Here is a 13,777-nt window from a genome sequence, read left to right as displayed (position 1 = left end):
TTTAAGCAAGTACACAAACCAGGCTGCACTAGTGCCACAGGAAGTAGTGGAGGTGGTATGAACTGGTGCACTGAAGCATGGGTCCTCTGTCGGTGCATGGGGTGTTCATAGAACCATAGAATTCCTACAATGCAGAAGGAAGTCTTTTGGCCCATCAAGTCGGCACAGAAAGAGCACTGTGCCTAGGCCCACTCCTCCGCCCTATCCCCGGCTTGGGTCACTGTCTGTGCGGAGTCTGCACGTTCTCCCCGTGTGTGCGTGGGTTTCCTCCGGATGCTCCGGTTTCCTCCCACAGTCCAAAGATGTGCAGGTTAGGTGGATTGGCCATGCTAAATTGCCCTTAGTGTCCAAAATGGCCCTTCATGTTGGGTGGGGTTACTGGGTTATGGGGATTGGGTGGAGGTGCGGGCTTGGGTAAGGTGCTCTTTCCAAGAGCCGGTGCAGACTCGATGGGCCGAATGGCCTCCTTCTGCACTGTAACGTCTGTGATAAATAATTCCAACTAACCTGCACATCTTTGCACACTAAGGGCAATTTTAGCGTGGCCAATCCACCTAACCTGCACATCTTTGGTCTGTGGGAGGGAACCGGAGCACCCGGGGGAAACCCACACAGACACGGGGAGAAATTGAAAACTCCACACAGACACTCACCCAAGACTGGAATTGAACCCGATCCAAGACGCTGTGATTCAGCAGCGCTAACCACTGTTCCACTGTGCCGACCCCTTGGCCATCCCCTACAACCTCTGGGATGTACCTCTATATATTTCTTCAGCCAGATTCTTGGGTGTGTGGAGGTTTTCTCTTTACCACATTTTTTTGTCCCCCCCAATCTTTGTTATTCTGCTGTAAACACTTGCACACCTTCCAATTACACCTTATCTATTCTTTTTATACTTGTCCTGTTATCATCTCCTTTTATCATTTCACATCATCCATTTGATTACTTAACCGCTCTTGCCATCTCCCTATCACAGATTTCTTGATTTCTTTGTTTGGTTATTTTCCTGTCCTGCTTTTCCCCGGCACCGCATTTACATAACAGCTGTTAATTATTAACAGCTTTCCATTCCGATGAGAGGTCATCGACCAGAAAGGATTCTCTCACCACAGCGAACCCGAGGAGTGATCAGAAACAGAACCAGTTGGTAAAGGGGTGAAAGACAAGGACGGAATAGTGAGCTGGGCTGGGAGTGTGAGCAGACCAAGGGCCAGGTGATTGACACGCAGGGATGGCAGTGGGGCTGGATGGTGGGTGGGGAGAGGGAAAATGGAGAAACATGGAGCACAGAAACATTAAGGTATCAGAGAGTGGAAGACTGGTGCCTACTCCTGTGTGAAGTATTTATTTTGTTGATGATTTCAGTGTCTCAGCTCAGTCCTGAGAAATAACTGCTTTTAGAAGAGACGACTGATTGAGATCTTGTTGGTGAAGGTTCGAGGTTCCCAGCATCATAGAAAAAAGGAATCAGGACTCAGGAGTCAGGACATCAGGACCTGGGGAGTCAGGGTGAAGAGGAGTCAGTAGATGGTAGGATAACTTCCTTTGGTGGCCATGATGTGAGTAGGCGCACACAGGGCAGCTCCTGCTTAAAGAGCTCTTTCCACCCAAAATCAGGCGTAGTTTAGATGGAAAAGTGTGACTGGAGGTCAGGGGGGAAGACCCCCCCCTCCCCTCCCTGACTGGAGGTCAGGGGGGAAGGGGCCCCCCCTCCCCTCCCCCAAGGGCCCCCCCCCCTCCCCTCCCCCAGGTAATTGTCTCCTGGTTACCAAAGCCAGCAGAAGGTGAAGGATCTGGTCAAGGAGTTGGAAGAGATCTGTGGCGCAGCAACTTGTGGAAAGATGGTGGAGGGGGAGAGTCAGAGCAAGTTGGAAAGCCCCAGATGGAACAGTTGATGACCTTCATCAAGGAAGAGTTCAACCAGCAGAGGAAGATACAGGAGGATCGATCGAAGGCCATCGAAGGAGCTGTGGCACCCCTGTAGGGCTCGATGGAGAGGGTGGAACAATGTCTGGAGGCTCAGGAGTCGCAGATCCGAATCATCGAGTGGGTGATCTCTGAACACAGTGATAGCGTGATGGCACTGGGGGTAGACGTGGGGCTCTTAGGAGACCTTTGCAAGACGTTGAGAGCAAAGGTGAAGGAGCAGGAAAACAGGTCAAGGAGGCAGGTTATGCAAATAGTTGACCTGCCTGAAGGATTGGAAGGTGCGAGCGCCACGAGGTACGTTTTGAGGATGCTGGCGGGGCTGGTGGTGGAGGAGGTGCTGGACAAGGCCCCTGAGGTGGACAGAGAGCACAGGTCTCTGAGGCAGAAGCCAAGAGCTGGGGAGCCGCCGCAGGAAGTGATCGTGAGACTCCACAAGTTTGTGGAGAAAGAGAAGATCTTGTAGTGGGCCAGGGAGAAACGGAACTGCCAATGGGAGGGAAACAAGGTCTGAATATACCAGGACATTGGGGCTGAAACGGCGTGCGGGGTTCAACAGGGCCAAGGTAGTGTTATATCGATGGCAGATCAGATTTGGTGTGCTCTACCCGGTGAAACGATGAGTGACTTATGAAGGCCGGGAATATTATTTTGAGACCCCAGAAGTGGCCAATGACTTTATCAAAGAGAATAAACTGGGGGAGAACTGAATAATTTTGGGAGATGGAGATGCTGGCACTCTGGAATAATGGAGAATACAGGTAGAGGGAAGGTCTTTTTTCCTTTTACTCCGATGTGGAGGGGTTTTTCTTATTTTTTCTGCTGGGTTGACAAAGGGTAGCAGGGTTGAAATGTTTGTAAGGGGGCGGTTGTAAGGTTAGGTTAAGAAAGGGATGGGTGGGACAGGTTTTTCACTCAGGGTTTGATTCAAAGACGCAGTGGCCATTTTGATGAGCAAGAAAACAGGGTTTATGAGTGCGAAGGAAGTGATGGACCCAGGTGGGAGTTATGTGATGGTGAGGGGAGTATTAGAGGGGACGCCAATAGTACTGGTAAATGTGTTTGCACCGAATTGGGATGATGTAGGCTTTATGAGGAGGTTGCTGGCAGAAATCCCTGACTTGGCCATGCGCCAGTTGATTATTGGAGGTGATTTTAATTGTGTCCTAGAGCCGTGGGTAGATGGATCGAGCCGCAGGTCAATGGATAGGATACAAATGGCAAAGGAACTGGGCAGGTTTATGGAAAAGATGGGTATGGTGGACCCGTCGCACTTCAAGAACCCAGGGGAAAGGGAGTATTCCTTTTTCTCACATGTTTATAGGGTGTATTCAAGAATCGACTATTTTGTGGTGAGCCGGGAGGTTTTCGTTGGGGTGAAGGCAGGCAGAGTACGGGAGAATAGTAATCTCGGATCATGCGCCCACCACGGAGGGATTGGCAAGGAGGAAAAAATTACAGGGGCAATTCGACAGGCTGATGACGGGGAAGGCGGTAGGACAGCTGCATTAGGCAAGGGGGGTGCAGTACAAATACGGGTAGGAGGCGAGTCGAATGTTAGCGCATCAGCTACGAAGGCAGACCGTGTCCACGGAAATAGTGAAGTTACGGACTGGGGCAGGGAATGTGGTGTCGGAGCCAGAGAAGATAAACGGGGCGTTTAGAGATTATTATAAGGAGCTGTATAGGGCAGACCCGAAGAGTGAAGAGGGGGACATGGGACGGTTTTTAGACGAACTGGAGGAGTTGGAGGAAGAGAAGAGGCAGGTGCTAGAGGAGCCTTTGGGGCTGAGAGAGGTATTGGACAGTATTAAGGGTATGAAGTCAGAGAAGGCCCTGGCGTCCGGTGGTTACCCGGCGGAATTCTATGAGGAGTTCGCGATGGACCTGGCACCACATCTTTTCGGGGCGTTTAATGAGGCATTGGAGAAGGAGGAGCTGCCGGAGATGATTGCGCAGGCAACGATTGCATTAATACCAAAGAAGGAGAAAGCACCTTTAGGGGCCAAGCCCTCACCTTGAGGGGTTAGGACCGCACCGGAGCGGTTTCCACTCTGCCGGCTGGCGGGAAAGGTCTTCGTCAGGCGACGCATGCGCGGGACCGTCAGCGGCTGCTGATGTCACCCCGCGCATGCGCAGGGGAGGGGGTCTCTTCCGCCTCCGCCATAGGGAAGACCATGGCGAAGGCGGAGGAAAAAGAGTGCCATCACAGCACAGACCCACCCGCGGATCGGTGGGCCCCGATAGTGGGACAGGCCACCGTGGGGGCACCCCCGGGGCCAGGTCGCCCCGCGCCCCCCCAGGACCCGGAGCCCGCCTGCGCCGCCTTGACCCGCTGTTCAAAAGGTGGTTTATTCCACGCCGGCGGGAAAGGGTTGACATCGGCGGGACTTCAGCCCATCGCGGGCCGGAGAATCGCCGGGGGTTGGCCCGCCGACCGGCGCGGCACGATTCCTGCCCCCGCCGACCGGAGCGGCGCGATTCCCGCCCCCGCCGAATCTCTGGTGGCAGAGAATTCGGGACACAGCGGAGGCGGGATTCACGCCAACCCCCAGCGATTCTCCGACCCGGTGGGGGGTCGGAGAATCGCGCCCCAGATTCCGTCTGGACACTGGTGTTTCCGCCAATCTCCTCGCATGGTCAGCATTTCAAACCCTGGGAGTCAAACCAACAATTCTTCCATTCAATTGCCAACTGGTCGACTATAATGGTAACGTCATCCCCGCTACCGGGTCATGCCAACTCGAGGTGACGCACAACTCATGAAAAGTCACCCTACCCTTCGAGATCGTGGCTCCTCAAAGGACTCCCTGCTAGGCGCACAGGCGTGCAAGCTCCTCAACCTCGTGCAGCGCGTACATTCCCTCTCTCCAGAGGACACGTCTGACTTCCAAGATGCGGACTTCAGGGTGCAACTAAGTGCCATCATCACTCAACACCGAGATGTCTTCGAAGGCATGGGCATGCTTCCCTACACATACAAAATCCTGCTCAAACAGGATGCCACGCCTGTGGCTCATGTACCTCGCAGAGTCCCAGCACCCCTCAAGGGCCGCCTCAAGCAGCAGCTGCAGGACCTCCAGGACCAAGGAGAGCTTTCCACAGTGACGGAACCAACCGACTGGGTCAGTTCCATGGTGTGCGTGAAGAAGCCTTCCGGCGAGCTCCGGATCTGTATCGACCCGAAGGATTTAAATCGTAACATCATGCGGGAGCATTACCCTATCCCCAAGCGTGAGGAGATCACGTGGGAGATGACTCGAGCCAACATAGTCACCAAGCTGGATGCATCAAAGGGATTCTGGCAGATTCAATTGGACAAGTCCAGCAGAAAGCTGTGTACTTTCAACACCCCATTTGGAATGTACTGCGATAATAGAATGCCATTTGGAATCATATCAGCATCTGAAGTGTTCCACCGCATCATGGAGCTGATGATGGAGGGCATCGAGGGTGTGCGCGTCTATGTGGACGACATCATCATCTGGTCCACCACCCCGCAGGAGCATATCAGTCGCCTCCAACTCGTTTTTAAGCGAATACGGGACCAAGACCTGTGCCTCAACAGAGCCAAATGTTCTTTTGGCCAGATCGAACTCGTTTTTAGCAGACCACATCTCCCGGTTGGGTGTGCGGCCGGATGCGGACAAGGTGGCAGCCATCACGGCCATGCAGAAGCCGGCGGATAAGAAGGCGGTGCTCCGGTTCTTAGGAATGGTCAACTTCCTAGGAAAGTTCATCCCTAACCTCGCTTCCTAGACCACGGCTCTCCGCAACCTAGTCAGGAAGACAACAGACTTCCAGTGGCTTCCCGCCCACCAACGTGAATGGGAGGAGCTCAAGGTCAAGCTGACCACTGCCCCGGTATTGCCGTTTTTCGATCCTGCAAGGGAGACGAAAATATCAACGAACGCTAGCCAATCTAGGACAAACATAGTTATTATCTCTGGGTTGTTACCCGTGCCACGTGATAGCGAGACGAGGAATAGGGAGAGAGAGGGATGGTGCAGGAGGGAGGGTTTTAGATTTCTGGATAATTGGGGCTCATTCTGGGGTCGGTGAGACCTCTACAAATGGGATGGTCTACACCTGGACCAGAGAGGTACCAATATCCTGGGGGGGAAATTTGCTAATGCTCTTCGGGAGGGTTTAAACTAGTTCAGCATGGGCTTGGGAACCTGAATTGTAGCACCAGTATACAGGAGGTTGAGAGTAGTGAGGTCATGAGTAAGGTTTCAAAGTTGCAGGAGTGTACCGGCAGGCAAGAAGGTGGTTTAAAGTGTGTCTTCTTCAATGCCAGGAGCATCCGGAATAAGGTGGGTGAACTTGCGGCATGGGTTGGTATCTGGGACTTCGATGTTGTGGCCATTTCGGAGACATGGATAGAGCAGGGACAGGAATGGTTGTTGCAGGTGCCGGGGCTTAGATATTTCAGTAAGCTCAGGGAAGGTGGTAAAAGAGGGAGAGGGGTGGCATTGTTAGTCAAGGACGGTATTAAGGTGACAGAAAGGACGTTTGGTGAGAATTCGCCTACTGAGGTAGTATGGGCTGAGGTTAGAAACAGGAAAGGAGAGGTCACCCTGTTAGGGGTTTTCTATAGGCCTCTGAAAAGTTTCAGAGATGTAGAGGAAAGGATTGCAAAGATGATTCTGGATAGGAGCGAAAGCAACAGGGTAGTTGTTATGGGGGACTTTAACTTTCCAAATATTGACTGGAAACGCTATAGTTTGAGTACTTTAGATGGGTCTGTTTTTGTCCAATGTGTGCAGGAGGGTTTCCTGACACAGTATGTAGATAGGCCAAAGAGAGGCGAGGCCACATTGGATTTGGTACTGGGTAATGAACCAGGACAGGTGTTAGATTTGGAACTAGGTGAGCACTTTGGTGATAGCGACCACAATTCGATTAAGTTTACTTTAGTGATGGAAAGGGATAGGTATATACCGCAGGGCAAGAGTTATATCTGGGGGAAAGGCAATTATGATGCGATGAGGCAAGACTTAGGGTGCATCGGATGGAGAGGAAAACTGCAGGGGATGGGCACAATAGAAATGTGGAGCTTGTTCAAGGAACAGCTACTGCGTGTCCTTGATAAGTATGTACCTGTCAGGCAGGGAGGAAGTGGTCGAGCAAGGGAACCGTGGTTTACTAAAGCAGTTGAAACACTTGTCAAGAGGAAGAAGGAGGCTTATGTAAAGATGAGACATGAAGGTTCAGTTAGGTCGCTCGAGAGTTACAAGTTAGCTAGGAAGGACCTAAAGAGAGAGCTAAGAAGAGCCAGGAGGGAACATGAGAAGTCTTTGGCAGGTAGGCTTTCTATAGATATGTCAGGAATAAAAGAATGACTAGGGTAAGAGTAGGGCCAGTCAAGGACAGTAGTGGGAAGTTGTGCTTGGAGTCCGAGGAGATAGGAAAGGTGCTAAATGAATATTTTTCGTCAGTATTCACACAGGAAAAATACAATGTTGTCGAGGAGAATACTGAGATTCAGGCTACTAGACTAGAAGGGCTTGAGGTTCATAAGGAGGGGGTGTTAGCAATTCTGGAAAGTGTGAAAATAGCTAAGTCCCCTGGGCCGGATGGGATTTATCCTAGGATTCTCTGGGAAGCTGGGGAGGAGTTTGCTGAGCCTTTGGCTTTGATCTTCAAATCATCTTTGTCTACAGGAATAGTGCCAGAAGGCTGGAGGGTAGCAAATGTTGTCCCCTTGTTCAAGAAGGGCAGTAGAGACAACCCCGGTAACTATAGACCAGTGAGCCTTACTTCTGTTGTGGGCAAAATCTTGGAAAGGTTTATAAGAAATAGAATGTATAATCATCTGGAAAGGAATAATTTGATTAGAGATAGTCAACACGGTTTTGTGAAGGGTAGATCATGCCTCACAAAACCTTGTTGAGTTCTTTGAGAAGGTGACCAAACAGGTGGATGAGGGTAAAGCAGTTGATGTGGTGTATATGGATTTCAGTAAAGCGTTTGATAAGGTTCCCCACGGTAGGCTACTGCAGAAAATACAGAGGCATGGGATTCAGGGTGATTTAGCAGCTTGGATCAGAAATTGGCTAGCTGGAAGAAGACAAAGGGTGGTGGTTGATGGGAAATGTTCAGACTGGAGTCCAGTTACTAGTGGTGTACCACAAGGATCTGTTTTGGGGCCACTGCTGTTTGTCATTTTTATAAATGACCTGGAGGAGGGCGTAGAAGGATGGGGGAGTAAATTTGCAGATGACACTAAAGTCGGTGGAGTTGTGGACAGTGCGGAAGGATGTTACAAGTTACAGAGGGACATCGATAAGCTGCAGCGCTGGGCTGAGAGGTGGCAAATGGAGTTTAATGCAGGAAAGTGTGAGGTGATTCATTTTGGAAGGAATAACAGGAAGACAGAGTACTGGGCTAATGGTAAGATTCTTGGCAGTGTGGATGAGCAGAGAGATCTCGGTGTCCATGTACATAGATCCCTGAAAGTTGCCACTCAGGTTCAGAGGGTTGTTAAGAAGGCGTACGGTGTGTTAGCTTTTATTGGTAGAGGGATTGAGTTTCAGAACCATGAGGTCATGTTGCAGCTGTACAAAACTCTGGTGCGGCCGCATTTGGAGTATTGCGTGCAATTCTGGTCGCCGCATTATAGGAAGGATGTGGAAGCATTGGAAAGGGTGCAGAGGAGATTTACCAGGATGTTGCCTGGTATGGAGGGAAGATCTTATGAGGAAAGGCTGAGGGACTTGAGGCTGTTTTCGTTAGAGAGAAGAAGGTTAAGAGGTGACTTAATTGAGGCATACAAGATGATCAGAGGATTGGATAGGGTGGACAGTGAGAGCCTTTTTCCTCGGATGGTGATGTCTAGCACGAGGGGACATAGCTTTAAATTGAGGGGAGATAGATATAGGACAGATGTCAGAGGTAGGTTCTTTACTCAGAGAGTAGTAAGGGCGTGGAATGCCCTTTCTGCAACAGTAGTGGACTCGCCAACACTAAGGGCATTCAAATGGTCATTGGATAGACATATGGACGATAAGGGAATAGTGTAGATGGGCTTTAGAGTGGTTTCACAGGTCGGCGCAACATCGAGAGCCGAAGGACCTGTACTGCGCTGTAATGTTCTATGTTCTATGTTCTATGTGGCATAGGGGTGGTGCTCCTGCAACGAGATGACGCCTCACCATGGTCCCCTGTTGCCTATGCGTCACGGGCCATGACCCCCACAGAGCAGCGCTATGCGCAAATCGAGAAGGAGTGCCTTGGCCTGTTGACCGCTGTCGACAAGTTCCATGACTACGTGTATGGCCTTCCCCAGTTCACTGTGGAGACCGAACATCGCCCGCTGGTCGGCATCATCCAAAAAGACCTCAATGACATGACCCCTCGCCTACAATGCATTCTGCTCAAGCTCCGGAGATACGATTTCCAGCTTGTGTACACACCGGGTAAGGACCTGATCATAGCCGGCGCTCTGTCCAGGGCAGTCACCACTCCGTCCGACCCAGAGGGGTTCATTTGCCAAGTCGATGCCCATGTGGCCTTCACGGCCGCCAATCTGCCGGCCACGGATGAACGCCTAACCCACATTCGCCGTGAGACTGCGGCTGACCCCCTGCTACAACGTGTGGATGCGCCACATGACTGACGATGGCTCAAGGTTCTATAATATTCGAGACGATCGCGGCGCATGACGCTCGAGCGACTGATCTTCCTGGCGCCAGGTGACAACGTCCGAATCCATCTTCCGGAGGGTGGCTGCATCACAGACATTCACCATGTGCTGAGTGCCTCACCATAGCTAGTGATAGGACAGGGTCCACAGTTAAGCTGGTATTGCTTATACCCACGTTTACAGTATGTTAGCATAGTTGAACAGTTAATAAAATAGCGTTACACCACTTCCAGCATTGTTGGCTTGTTTGTGAACCAGAACACCCAACACAACAGCGGGGAGGGAGATAGATGGTATGTATAGGAAGTGGAGAGCAGTGGGGCTGGTTAAGGTGAAGGATCTGTATCTGGAAGAAGGGTTTGCCAGTATAGAGGAACTGAAGGAGAGGGTAGAGTTCCTGAGAGGAAGCAAGTTTAGGTACCTGCAGGTAAGGGACTCCACGTGGAAGTTTGGAAAGAGTTCCTCAGGTTGCCGAGGTACTCCCTATTGGAGCGACTGCTCTTCCAGATGTGGAAGGGGAGTGCAAGATCGGCGATATATATGGGTGGCTGGAAGAGCAGGGAGGTGAGCAGGTAGTGAAAATTAAGGAGAAGTGGGAGGTGGAGCTGCGAGAGGAGATAACTAGGGAGTATGGAGTGAGGCGCTACGAAGGGTAAATGCGACTTCCTCGTGCGCGTGGTTGAACCTGATGCAGTTCAAGGTGGTACACAGGGTACATATGACTCGGGCAAGAATGAGTGGGTTTTTCCAGGGAGTGGCGGACGAGTGTGAGAAGTGTGGGCAGAGACCAGTGAATCACGCACATATTTTCTGGGGTTGCGAAAAAGTTGGAGAGATTCTGGGCCGGATTTTCCACAGCGCTAACAAGTGGGGGAGGAGATGGACCCAGACCCTTTGGTGGCGGTATTCGGGATATCAGAGAAGCCGGAACTGATGGAGGGGAGGAAGGCCGACGTTGTGGCCTTCACCTCTCTGATAGCCGGGCAAAGAATTCTGTTGGAGCGGCAGTGGTGGTTTGGCTGGGGGATTTGCATGACTTTCTTCGGCTGGAAAAGGTCAAGTACGAATTAAGGGATTCAGCGGAGGGCTTCGAGGCAAGGTGGGAGATGTTCGTGGCTGTGTTTGAGGAGCTGTTCGTCACGATAGACCAGGTGTAAAAGGGACAAATTTGTACAAACTGTATAGTTGTGTATTGGGGACTTTGCTCCCCAAATTGTTTATGTTTTGTAACCTTTTACATAAGTTTGGAATAAAATAATCTTTTTTTAAAAAGGAAATGTATGGTAGGACAGATAGACTTTCCGATGTATATGCTCCTTGGTACTGTTGCTTAGTCATCCATTTTTGTAATAACATGCATTTACTTTCCAAGGTTGCCTCTATATATTCGGGGAAGATTCCAAAAGTAAATTGAAAAGGAAAGATGAGAATGATATTTTCGATACTGATTTTATGTTATTCCTTGTCTATAGTGTAGCTACCTAAATTGGCCAACTCCCGATTTAAAATGGCGAACAGCAAAGGCTGATGGGAAAGTCAGCCAACATAGACAGAAACCAGCAGCTGCAGGTTTGCAGTGTATTTACCTCTGCAAAGGCCAGACAACATCTGTGGAATTCATTGCCATAGAGGGCGGTGGAGGCCGGGACTTTGAGTGTCTTTAAGACAGAAGTTGATAAATTCTTGATTTCTCGAGGAATTAAGGGCTATGGAGAGAGAGCGGATAAATGGAGTTGAAATCAGCCATGATTGAATGGTGGAGTGGACTCGATGGGCCGAATGGCCTTACTTCCGCTCCTATGTCTTATGGTCTTATGGTCTTAACATCGATACCAGCGACCATCAGCATAACAAAGTAGCAGCCATCTGCATACTGATGAGCAATCCCCGGGAACAATAAGTAACATTTTGGACACACAAAGCAAAGCCAGACTCCTCGGCACCAGCAGGAGCCAACACAAAGGAGGTGAACGAGCACCTCAAGACCGCCCATCGATCAGGGAACCGCTCCAGTATTGGAGAAAATCGAACCAAGCGATTGGGATAAAGTCCAATCACTTGGGACCAGGTACAGAGTCTGCCCCGAAAGGCGGGAAGCCCCTGAGGACTATAAGAATTGAACCCCAAGTTCAAATCACTCTCTTCACCTCTGCGTCCTGCCCGGGTCACCCAGCAACACAAACCAACATTGACCGTGACCGGTGCAGTGACTCCTGACAGAAGTAAGTCTTAATTCAACGCTCGCTACGAGATAGGTGCTCCTAGCTACCAATCCGTACCAACTTTGAATCCCGCAGACTCAGAACCCGAACGAAAGGCCATTTGTTCCCCTGACCAGGTGGGCCAGTCCGAAGTTAAGTATAGGCCTGTTAGTTGTAGAAGTAGCTTCAACGTAGAATTTGTGCATGAATAGCGATTATTGTGTATAATAAATGTGCTTTGATTTTAATGTTACTAATCGGTGTATTGGGTTATTGATCATTACTCGAACTTGAACCTCGTGGCGGTATAAAGATACCTGGCGACTCGAGAGCAAAGGTAATAAAACAGAGCAATTGAACCAAGGAGAAAATCAGCAACAATAGCAAGCTAGGAGTGAAATGCTCTGTGAACCTCTCCTACTGCAATGCGGAGAATTCCTTTTATTCTAAAGTGAATATACAATTGGGCAAATATTACTCCCACCTGAGCAGTTCCTGAATATTTCCTGCCTTATTAATTTATATAGTAACATTTAAAAAATCAATCAGTCGTACATATGAACTGATGCATCTGATGCATCAAAACTCATCTGGTGCATACATATCCGAACTGGCTCATTTCTAAATCATTGAGAATGAGAACATACCTAAAGCAAATTGCACCTGGTGAGGAGTGATAGATTCCTATGAAATGCTCAAATTCTAGTTTGTTCTGAACCTATCCAACTCGGCTTTTGTAAATATTTAAGGCCGGTTCTAAGAATATTACAAAATGGTTTGCAAACCTGCTCAAGCAGCTCTGTCCTTTACTACTTGGTAAATACTTTTCCTGTCATGAAATGATAAGATATCAGACGTCCCTACACAGATAACTATCATGCAGCATAGATTACAGAGCTGTATCTCCTAGTAGAGCTGGACCAAAGTGAAACCTGTAAGTCAGTTTGTTTTGAAATCTTTTTCTACTGTAAAGATTTACTTTGGGATAGGATAAAGCTATATAAGCCCGACTTGCTGTTAGATCAACATGTCTTTTTTTTTGTTTCTGGTTGCTGCAGTAACTGGAAGAAGCCACGAGAATGTATTCTATCCTATGCCTGAGTCTTTTGCTATCGTTGACATACAGTCACCCTCACTTTAGAGGTCATAACAAGAGTCATAACAAGCTGCTGCTCATTTCTTTTGATGGATTTCGTTGGGATTATGATCAAGACGTTGAAACCCCAAATTTGCAAAACCTAGTCAAAGAAGGTGTAAAAGCAAAATATGTTACACCCTCCTTTATTACAATAACTTCTCCATCTCATTTCACCCTGCTAACAGGTAAGTCATATTTAATCAGTTTCCTTCCAATACTTATTAAATAAATAACTTGCTGTACGATTGTATTGATTGGTGAACAGTAATTAAATTATCTAATTGCTAAGCAGCAAAAGGGCCCACTAGTGAAATGAATGTGTTAACTACATATAATTACATTTTAATTATAGATATTATTGGATATTTCCTGTGGCTTCTTCTAAACAGTTGTTATTACTCCAAGTACAACATTTCTGTTTACGTATTCGAAAATGTAACATCCAATTCTGTTTCCCTGTCCAATAATGATTTACATTTGTGGATTAGCTCTCAATATGACTAGTCAAGCAACGATTAAATACATATTTTGACACCACAATCTCCTCACTGGGCAACCATAGTAATTTTGGCATCCACGTATACTGTTCATTAGCAATACTGATCTCCATTGGGCACTCATCTACTCAACATCAAATCTGTCAATCCAATTCTTTACTCTCCTTATGTCACCATTTAGTATCACAGACGGTTTTCTTAAGATCTCCTCTTCAACGTCAGTTGTATTACCACAACAACAAGCAAAGAGCTGACAGCTATGATAATGCAGATAATTTTGTTCATTTTAAATAGGAGATAAACATTTAAAATCAACTTGGATAACATAAACTCTTATTTAGTGTAACTGTCTCCCCAGCCCCAC

At 48.7% G+C, this 13,777-nt stretch overlaps 1 protein-coding gene across 1 annotated transcript in view; it reads left to right on the top strand.

Annotated features, from left to right (window-relative positions):
* Positions 1 to 1,084: 1,084 nt before the first annotated feature.
* Positions 1,085 to 13,777, top strand: part of LOC140395505 (ectonucleotide pyrophosphatase/phosphodiesterase family member 7-like) — a 40,841-nt gene continuing 28,148 nt past the window's right edge. Inside the window, exons 1-2 of the mRNA XM_072483353.1 lie at positions 1,085 to 1,217; positions 12,837 to 13,101. Of these exons, the coding sequence (XP_072339454.1) occupies positions 12,858 to 13,101 (244 nt within the window). The 5' untranslated portion in view covers positions 1,085 to 1,217; positions 12,837 to 12,857. The remainder of the gene's footprint in view (positions 1,218 to 12,836; positions 13,102 to 13,777) is intronic.

Source organism: Scyliorhinus torazame, chromosome 18 (assembly GCF_047496885.1).
Source record: "Scyliorhinus torazame isolate Kashiwa2021f chromosome 18, sScyTor2.1, whole genome shotgun sequence".
Classification (NCBI taxonomy): domain Eukaryota; kingdom Metazoa; phylum Chordata; class Chondrichthyes; order Carcharhiniformes; family Scyliorhinidae; genus Scyliorhinus; species Scyliorhinus torazame.
This window is presented reverse-complemented; position numbering and strand designations above follow the sequence as displayed.